Source organism: Panicum virgatum, chromosome 1N (genome assembly GCF_016808335.1).
Source record: "Panicum virgatum strain AP13 chromosome 1N, P.virgatum_v5, whole genome shotgun sequence".
In the NCBI taxonomy this organism is placed as follows: domain Eukaryota; kingdom Viridiplantae; phylum Streptophyta; class Magnoliopsida; order Poales; family Poaceae; genus Panicum; species Panicum virgatum.
This window is the reverse complement of record NC_053145.1, coordinates 12,275,065-12,285,011: the sequence shown is the minus strand read 5'-3', so window position 1 is coordinate 12,285,011 and position 9,947 is coordinate 12,275,065. Positions and strand designations below refer to the sequence as shown.

Here is a 9,947-nt window from a genome sequence, read left to right as displayed (position 1 = left end):
GTCTTCATTGAGAAATCTTCAACAGGATTTTGTATTATATCGGTATACGTTGATGATCTTAATATCATTGGCAACGAACCCGATATTAATGAAGCACGTCATCATTTAAAGACAGAGTTTGAAATGAAAGATTTGGGTCAAACCAAATTTTGCTTAGGTTTACAACTTGAGCACTTTCATTCTGGTATATTTATATACCAAGCTGCCTATGTCCAGAAAATATTGGAAAAATTCAATATGGACAAATCATATCCAACAAAAACTCCCATGGTAGTAAGATCTTTAGATATTGAGAAGGATCCTTTTAGACCACGGGAAGAAGAAGAGATATTGGGACCACATGTCCCATATCTAAGTGCCATTGGAGCACTAATGTATCTTGCTAACAGCACCAGGCCTGATATTGCATTTGCAGTAAATTTGCTAGCAAGACATAGTGTTGCACCTACCAAACGTCATTGTGTAGGAGTCAAAACAGTATTGAGATATCTCAATGGTACTAGAGATCTTGGATTATTTTATAACAAAAATCAAGATCCAAGTTTGTTAGGATATACAGATGCTGGTTATTTATCAGATCCCCATAATGGCAGATCCCAAACAGGCTTTGTATTTTTACAAGGAGGAACGGCAATCTCTTGGAAATCTACAAAGCAGACACTAGTGTCTACTTCCACCAATCATTTTGAAATAATAGCTTTATATGAAGCTTCACGTGAATGCGTATGGCTTCGCAGAATGATAAACCACATAATACAATCATGTGGTATAGGTGCGATTGAGACACCAACAATTATCTTTGAAGATAATTCAGCATGTGTTACTCAGATGGAATCAGGTTATATTAAGAGTAATATGACTAAACATATTATTCCCAAATTATTCTATCCCCATGAACTCCAAAAGAATGGAGAAATTGAAATCTTACATATTAAGTCATGTGATAATTTAGCAGATTTATTCACAAAATCTCTACCATACTCTTCATTTCATAAATGTGTTGAAGGTATTGGTATGAAGAGATTTAGAGACTTGCAAGGATCACGGGGAGAATCAAATAAAATATAACTTGAATAATCATCACATTACACTCTTTTCTTTATATGAGTTTTACTTTTAAAAAAGTTTTTTCTCACATAAAGTTTTTAATGAGGTAATGTTAACACGTGGTAATTGTCATATTATCTATTTTTCCTTACAGAGGTTTTTCAAGGATAATATATGACATATTGATCCCAGATCAAATTGTTTTAGACTATGACTTTAGAATCACCTAAAGGGTCTATAAATATTGGGATATATATATATATATCATGGTGTTTCTCCTTATTTTTCCCACTGGATTTTAAGGAGTTTTACCTGGTATATCTATACACTTTGGTTTTTTCCCACAGGGTTTTTCCAAAGCTTCAAGACTATGAATGATAAACAAGCAACGGTGCCTACACAAGATTAATTGATCAAGGGGGAGTGTTAGAATTAATTAGATTAATTAATTAGTGATCAATAGGATAATCACGTCATTAGCAACTGTAATGACTTGACACCCCTTCAGAAGTTACGTTAGACACAAGACACCCTTTGGGGCAATAGGCACCCCTTCAGCCATGGCAACTGCCTTCTGGCTTGTATATATACTTTTTTATTGTACACAATCAATAGATCGATCATTCATTCGTCAACCACTTGCAATAGATGGCACGAGAAAATGCTGACCACTTACTGCCTGGGTTCAAAAAGCTAAAGTGCGCGGGGTCGCGCCGGCCCGCGAGCGCGCGACCTCCGTGGTCCGCGGCCCGCGACTCCCCCGACCTATTTATAGCCCACGTGCTATTGCGGCCCACTAACTGCTTCCTCCCTCACCCAACCAACTTGTGCAGCCCAGAAAACTTGCTGTTTCGACCGACCAAATGTTATTGCTGTTTCGGCCCAACCAACTTGTTGCATCGATTTACACTGAATAAATTGCTACTGCTAGTGAAGAAGTTGCCGCACGCCGCTGTGCTGCTTGCAGTTGCCACCGCCGCCGTGGTGAATAAATTGGCGCCGCCGCCGCCGTGCTGCTTGCAGTTGCCACCGTCGCCGTGGTGAATAAATTGGCGCCGCCGCCGCCGTGCTGCTGCTGAAGAAGTTGCCGACGCTGCCGCGCTGCTCGTGAACAAGTTGCCGTCACCGCCGTGCTGCTGAAGAAGTTGTCACCGCCGCCGTTGGTGAAGAAGTTGTTGGCGTCGCCGCCGTGCTGCTGAAGAAGTTGCCACCGCCGCCGTTGGTGAAGAAGTTGTCGCCGCCGCCGCCGTTGGTGAAGAAGTTGTCGACGCCGCCGCCGTGCTGCTGAAGAAGTTGCCACCACCGCCGTTGGGGAAGAAGTTGTCGGCGCCGCCGCCGTGCTGCTGAAGAAGTTGCCACCGCCGCCGTTGGTGAAGAAGTTGTTGGCGCTGCCGCCGTGCTGGGTGCTGCTGAAGAAGTTGCCACCACCGCCGATGGTGAAGAAGTTGTCGTCGCCGTCGCCATGCTGCTGGTGAAGAAGTTGCCGACACCGCCGCTGTCGCTGCTCGCGACCAAGTTGTCGCTGCCGTCACTGCTCGTGACCAAGTTGTCGCCGCCGCTACTGCCGACAAGTTGTCGTCGCTGCAACTTAGCAAGCAACTTGACCCACAGAGCCACCAGCGCTGGTGGCGAACATACGACCGGCGGTGGGTCTTCTCCACACCTCCCCTCACCGGATCTGCGCGCAGTCAGCGATGGATCGAACACGGCATTCACGAATGGAGCACCGGCGCCGGGGGAGGAAGAAGAGGAGTTGCTGCAAGCAACTTGGCCCACCATCACCGGCAACGGCGGCGCACCTCACCCCAGCCTAGATCCGACCAGCGCGGGCCTTCCCCGTGAGCAGGCGGCGGTGGATCGAGCGCGGGGGGGCCAACGGCGGCAGATCGAGCGCGGGGGGCCAGCGGCCGCGGAGGAGCGCGCGCACGGCGGGGTCGCGTGTTCACCCAATCGTGCGACGGGTCGCGGCTTAACCTGGTCCTTCATAAAATAGACTTTACCAAGATATATACTGCTTTGAAATTTCTAGTTTCGTTGTTACACAGAGCCACGGTTTTTTATTTCCCGATTTTCGTGGATAATGCATACGAAGTGTTGGGAGATGATGAAAAGAAGTGAGAAATTATTGTGTCGGTGTTTTACCGGTATAGGCGGAAGGGTGTCTCCGAGATCAGAAGCTCAATGGTGCACGCAACATAAGATTTAGATAGGTTTAGACCGCCAAATAGCGTAATATCTTAGTCCTGTGTGGTGGTTTGTATTGCATGAGGTTCATGTTATGTTTTGTAGGGTCCCTGCTCTTCTTTATATACTCCGAGAGCAGGGTTAAAGGCTGTGAATCAAGGTACTCCTGGTCGATTATGATCCTAGAAGTTCTATCTGATTACATTGAGTACTTTCTTTCTATTACAATCAGTTTGGTAGCAATCCGAGTTCTTTACAATAGCTTCTTCGGAACAATACGGGAGATGTACTACGTCCATATCAAAGTAGTCCATGTCATGTCAGTGAGCCATGATACTAGTCCGACACATTGGAAAAATTAAATAGAAAGTTCCGAATGATTGCCCATTGACAACATGATGAACATACTGTGAGCAATTGAAACGAAAGGCGATGTGCATAATCTAACTCCGGCGAAGAAGAATAGCCGACTGCGCCGTGCTGGACGTCAGCAGGAAGCGGCGGGAACCCAGGTGGCGGCCCGGACAGAGCCGAGGCGCGCGCCGGGACGCCCGGGGAGCCGCTGGTGGCGCCGGTGGCCGCGCATGGCTGCACAGCAATGTCGCCAGGAGGTCCTGCAGGAGACAGAAGACGTGACGATCCAATGGGGGCTGGCACATTAGTAGTATAATCTTCCAGGAACTCAAAATCTGCACTGCAAGGAGTGCGAGGTTGCTCAGCAAAGGGAAACGATGTCTCGACAAAGGACACATGACGAGAGATGATGACTTTGTTTGTGGAGAGGTCAAGGGGCACGACATCCAGAGGTGTGTGCCATGGTGAGGAAGAACGTGCGGGCACTAGAGTTGTCGAACTCGTAGCCGTTGTCGCACTGAACTGTCTTAATGGTGGCGTCGTACTGGGTGGTCACATGAGCAAAGAAATTAGCAAGAGTTGAAAACTTGTCAGATTTCAGGCCCAAGGGGAATGTCCACAAATGATGCGTGCAATCATCAAGAATGACCAAATAATACTTGTATCCTGAGACATTTGAATCATATCAAAATTATTTGTTGCAAGGGAGGTGGATGATGAAAATGACGACCGAATGTGGCGACCAAGTTGACACGCATGACAAAGGGAGGTGCTAATTTCTTTATTACATGAAGGTATGGCAGAAGCTAGCTTAGACATGACTTCATGACCGGGGTGACCAAGGCGACGGTGCCAAAGCGGGGAGGAGGCAGCAGCGAGGGCGGTGGCAGCAGGAAGGTGCAGTGGGTATAGTGGTCTAGCACTGTTGCACCTGAGAACCCTCTGAGACTCCAGATCCTTCACAAAACAGCCAGCGGGGTCAAACTCCACAGAACAGTTGTTGTCAATGGTGAACTGGCATACATAAATCAAATTCTTAATAAGACTAGGTGAAACTAGAACATTATTAAGAGAAAAAGGACCCAGAAGGGATGCAGTACCGGTGGAGGTAACGGGAAGTAAAGACCCATTCCCGACAACAATGGACGAGGGATACCGCGAGATAAAATTATGAGTGAGAGCTGAAGGATCAGAGGTCATGTGGGAGGTAGCACCTGAATCGAAATACCAGTTGTTTGTAGCAGCCTAGTTCAGGGAGACGGTGCTGAAGGCGGACGCGAGGGATTATTGATCCCAGCCGGCCGGAGAGATGGCCGGGTTGTAGAAGCCGGGCACCCAGGCGAACTGAGCCGTGGGCTGGCCTTGCGCCCCTGCACCTGAGCCGCCAGTGCCTGCGCTAGGGCCTGCACCTGGGCAACCTAGATGGCGTGAGCCTGGGCCTAGTGGGTGAGCAGGGCCTGCGCCTGAGCCTGCTGAGCCAGGAGTGCTTGCTGCGGCTGCTGGTGCGCCTGGGCTGGGGTTAGGGGTGTCAACGGTCGTGGGCCGAGCCACATCTTAATGGCCCCTGCCCACGAGTGGAAGAAGGAGGGCCAGGTGGCGCCGCCAGCACCACCAGTGCGGGCACCGAGGAGCCCTTCCCGCCCCCGGACTGGTGCCCATTGGGGGTCGGTGAGGCACCCCTAGTGGAGCGAGCCTTGCCGGCTCGCTTACCGTGACGGTCCATGGAGGACCAAGAAGACTGGCCGCCAGGGTTGGCGCCCCCAGAGCTGGAGCCCCCGCTGTGTGGGGGCTGCTTGGGGGTGAGAGGACGACGAGGGCGGCGGTGCCCCGGAGAAGGCCGTCTTTCCAGCGGCAGCAAGCAGGGCTGTTGGAGGAGCCGACGTTTGGTGCCCCATGGTCAGCTCTTCCAGGATCAGCTCGTTGACGGCGTCCTTGAACTTGGGGAACGGGTTGCCGCGACGGATGCGGCGGCCGATGTCGCGGAAGCGCTTGTTCAGACCTCGGATGAGGTTGAGGGTCAACGAGTGGTCGGTGACGGGTTCCCCAAGGTCCGCGAGCTGTTGCGCCATGCTCTTGAGGCACCTGCAATAGTCCATGATGGAAGGATCACCTTGGAAGAAGTTGCGGAACTAGACGTCGAGGTGGAGAGCGCGCGACTCCTAGTTCCCGAGGAACTGGTACTCGTGGGCGCACCAGATGGTGCGAGCGGAGGCATCGCGGTCGATCACCGTCTCGGCGAGGTCGGAGGAGATTGTGCCAGTGATCCAGGACATGACGACGCAATCCATGTGCATCCAGTCTGGGAACTCGGGCACCGGGAGATCAGCAAGGACGTGGGACTCCAGCGAGTACTTGCCGATGACCAGGAGGATCGGATCGTGCCAACGGGTGTAGTTGCCGGCGTTCAGGTCAGGGACGATGTGGACGAGGCTCCGGATGTTTTGTACGCTGATGGCCTGAGCGTGCAGGTTGACGATGGCGGCGTCTTCATGGGCTAGAATAGCGTGGTGGAGATCGGTGCTGCCGTGGTTGAAGTCGCAGTTGTCGTCATTGTCCTCGTCCTCCTTGTCGCGGCGGTCGGCATTGGGATCGCCTTCCGCGGCGGCGGCGCGTTCGCGGGCCGCCCTGGCGTGGGCGTCGCGGGCGCGCGACGGCGGCCACCTCCTTCTCCGTGGCCTCAGCCCGAGCGAGCGCGGCCTCGCGCTTGGCCTTGAGGGCCAGGGCGCGTTCCTCGCGCTCGGCGTCGGTCAGGGGCGGCTTGGGGCGGCGGCGCCCTTTGGGGAAGGTGGGGGGGTGCCTGGCATGGTGACCCAGGGTGCAGCCAGCGGCGCGCCGCACGGCCCAGGGATGGCGCGCCCATGGCAGCAGAAGGAGCCGGGATGAAACCCTAACTCGTGATACCATGTAAGAAATGGAGATTGCAGGGGAATAATAGATTGATTGATCAAGAGAGAGTACACAGGTACATATAGGCAAGGGTCACGATAGGACTTATGGAAATACAGGTGTACCGAGATCCTTGCCTATCCTAATCAATCTGGGGCCTTGGCCATTAAGTAATTGAACCCGCCCATATTACTACCCACGTACAGAGACAAATGAACCTTGCTAACCGTTAACACTGATATTCACCATGAAATGCGACGAAACATCACGATGACACTGACGTTGAACAAAAGAATCATCATTAACAACATATTGAAAGAAGCTTAATTGTGCTGAAGATTACACTGTTTACTCTTAAAATGAATGCCCGCCTATTAAATAAAATAAAGGGAGTATAATTCGTACCTAGATGCATGTCGTAGATCCCGCATTCACATCATCATCACCACCTCACTCTAACTTACATATGCATGCACACACACCCCCCCAACTTTAAGATTTAAACCTACTGGATCATAATGCTTAAGCTAATAACACAAATTATACGCAAATGTCAGAAACAGATGCAGAATTGCACGGTAGGAGGCTCTCCTCTCACTACTTCCTATACCTTCACCTATTTTCACTCTCTTTATTCTTCTTCATCTCCTCCGGTGGAGCTTCCAGGCTGTAAGCTTACAACATGCCTGGATAGCAGTAGATTCGCCCGACTGTAGTATCTTAAACCAAATCGACAACCAGCACCAACACAATAGGCACCGGGATAGCACTTTTTACAAGCTGACTCAATTGATTTAGTAAAAAATTATTTGGTAGAATTAAATTAAGAGTTTTGCTCCGATGGTCCCTTCCATGAAATTTGCACGAATCTTAAAGCAATTAACATTTAATTAATTTTTTTCCGAGTGGGTTTAGTCTGGGCCCGGCCCTACTCGTGCCCTAGTGCAGCCCGGTCCAAGTCCAAAAACCCAAGTCTGCCGTGCCCCCCATTCCCCACCCCACTCTGTTCGCTGGTGGCCATTTTTCTTGCGCGAGGGAGGTCGGACGGCCGGCGGCGGCGGCCTCTCTCCATCGCGCCGTGCCCCATTAACCCACGCCCCCCACCCCACGCCGTCCGTTGCGTTTGCTGGCCATTTTTCTCGCGCCGGGTGAGGTCGGACGGCCGGCGGCGGCAACCTCGCGCGTCGATCCGTTTTCATTGGGGTGTGCCAGCGGCGGCGGCGTCTCCCTCTCTCCATTGTGGTTTGAGCCCTCCCATTTCTTCCTCTGTTGTGGACGCTGTGACCTGCGTCGCCGATTTCGACGGCGGTGGTGAGGGAGGCGACCTGTTGATCGGCTCCGTCATCAACAGCATTCTGGGCCGGCGCACGCAGCAGCTACAAAATCTTCCACTTCATCGGCACCTGCAACGGCCACATCCACTGCGGCCTGGACGGCGAGGAGGACGGCTTCGACTGCCCCCTGCTTGCCCCGCACCTCCGACTGCGCCCTCTGCAGTAGCACACACCTCATCCCCAATCCATTTTCGTCCAGGACTGCATCACTTCAGGGCGACGGCGTTCCCTAGCGGCGACGCAATCCGCGTTGGTATCCCCCTGTCATGATCCCTCATCCTCATTCCTCATGGCTCAATGGCTAACAGATCATAGCCATAGTAACCACGACCAAACAAGAAAAGAACAAGATAGAATTGTGCTTGAATTATTTTTCAGTCCTATTGGAAGTGCCATCATGTGAGTAAGTAATCGTGTATTACAGAAAAGTCATACGTACTTGCATAATGTGAAAATTATTGGGTGTTGCAGTATTTCTTAGTCCAATTGGAAGTGCCCCTGTTTCATTTTTCCAAAGCTCTCCCTCTTTCTATTTCTCTTGTCTTTAGGAGCATGTTGTTGCTGTACAAAATTTAGGTTTAATTTTTTTAAGGGAATTTAGGTTTAATTCTTGGTACATGGGAATTTTTTTTCCTGAATGAGAAATGCTGCTACAAGCTTAATAAGATTAGATGTCTGCTAATGTACAGGAGTAAAGTTGGAGCTGAGGAGGAATTGGACTTTTATCTTGAGCCGCCTGATGATAACATGTCTGATCGAAATCCAACGTCAAAGGTATAAATATGACTATATCGGATATTGAGTTTTTTCCATTTTATTGTTTGTTGTTCATAGAACTAAAATTTCATATATCCATACTAATTAAACTCCATCTTTTTGTGTATATAGGAATATGGCAATGCTAGTTATGATGAAGAAATGTTTAGGACAATGTCACATGCTGCAGCTCGGCACACTACATTGGATGAGTGTTGGGACCTAGTAAAGAAGGCCTTTTCATCGGAGATGGAGGCTTACATTTTCTATAACAAGTATGCAAGGGATAAGGGTTTTAGTGTTAGAAGGAAGAAAGTGAGGCGTGCAAAGCGGTCTGGAGCACTATTATTTAGACATTTCTTGTGTTCTAGAGAAGGACAACGAGATGCCAAATGGCTTGATAAGGATGTTTGCGGTCGTAGACCAAGAGCACTAACTCTGTGGGAATGTCAGGCGAAACTGGAGATTAAACTGGATCAAGCCAGAGGAGTCTGGTATGTGCAAAAAAATTTAGATGAGCACAACCATCGCTTAGATACGCAAGATGAAGTCCCTTTCCTGTGGTCTCACCGGAAAATGAAGGATTTCCAGAAAACAGAGATCATGGCAATGGAAGGAGTTGGAATCCGTAAGCATGTCATTATGGATGTTCTTCAATACAGATATGGTGGATATGGTGAAGTCGGCATCATTAGGAAGGATGCATACAACTTTTCTTCTAGGTACAAGAGATCACGGATAGCTGATGGTGATGCAATGGCAGTGTTAGGTCTCATGCAGAGTAGGCAGAAGGATGATCCTGACTTTTATTATGATTACCAAATGGATGGTGATGAACACCTGAAGACCATGTTTTGGTGTGATAGCCAATCTCGTATGGACTATCAATCATTTGGTGATGTCGTAATCTTTGATAGTACTTACCGGATGAACAGGTATAAGATGCCCTTTGTTCCCTTTGTTGGGATGAACCACCACAGAAGCACAACTGTATTTGGTTGTGGGCAGTGGCGGAGCCAGGGGGCAAGTCAAGCAGGGGCCGATTCGAGGTAAATGACTAGTAATCAACAATTCCATGTATCCATGAAACCATCGTTATCAAGTGAGCTTAGTCTACCACATGGTCCTTTAGAAATTACTCCAAGGTAGGGGGCCGTAGCCCACTATGGCCCTAACGTAGCTCCGCCAGTGGTTGTGGGATCGTCTCAGATGAGCGTATTGATTCCTACGTATGCATGCTTGGTGCGTTTATGAAAGCAATGTGTCAGCAGAAGCCACAATCCACAATCACTGATGGTGACTGTCAGCGTAATGGGAACGGGGGTCCCCATAACCTCGGATTCATGCGCGATTAAGGAAGATGGGACCCGCCAGCAGCGTCAACCA

The 9,947-nt window shown here is 49.8% G+C and overlaps 1 protein-coding gene across 3 annotated transcripts; it reads left to right on the top strand.

Moving 5' to 3' along the window:
• The first annotated feature begins 7,485 nt into the window (after positions 1-7,485).
• On the top strand, positions 7,486-9,677 carry LOC120655180 (protein FAR1-RELATED SEQUENCE 5-like). 3 transcript variants are annotated; one of them, XM_039932921.1, is made up of 4 exons: positions 7,486-7,713; positions 7,823-8,058; positions 8,495-8,579; positions 8,694-9,677. In XM_039932921.1, the coding sequence occupies exons 3-4, from the start codon at positions 8,553-8,555 to the stop codon at positions 9,612-9,614; spliced, it is 948 nt and encodes a 315-aa protein (XP_039788855.1). In that variant the 5' UTR covers positions 7,486-7,713; positions 7,823-8,058; positions 8,495-8,552; the 3' UTR covers positions 9,615-9,677. The 3 variants fall into 3 exon arrangements, with proteins under 3 accessions (XP_039788855.1, XP_039788854.1, XP_039788856.1); XM_039932920.1 differs by having other exon boundaries at positions 7,486-8,058; XM_039932922.1 differs by lacking the exons at positions 7,486-7,713; positions 7,823-8,058 and adding an exon at positions 8,065-8,208.
• Positions 9,678-9,947: the final 270 nt, after the last annotated feature.

Excerpts from the sequence above, each read along its gene's own strand:
- LOC120655180 (XM_039932921.1), top strand. The coding sequence starts at position 8,553 with ATGTCTGATCGAAATCCAACGTCAAAG. Across the intron at positions 8,580-8,693 it reads ATCGAAATCCAACGTCAAAG|GAATATGGCAATGCTAGTTA; the intron begins GTATAAATATGA and ends TTGTGTATATAG.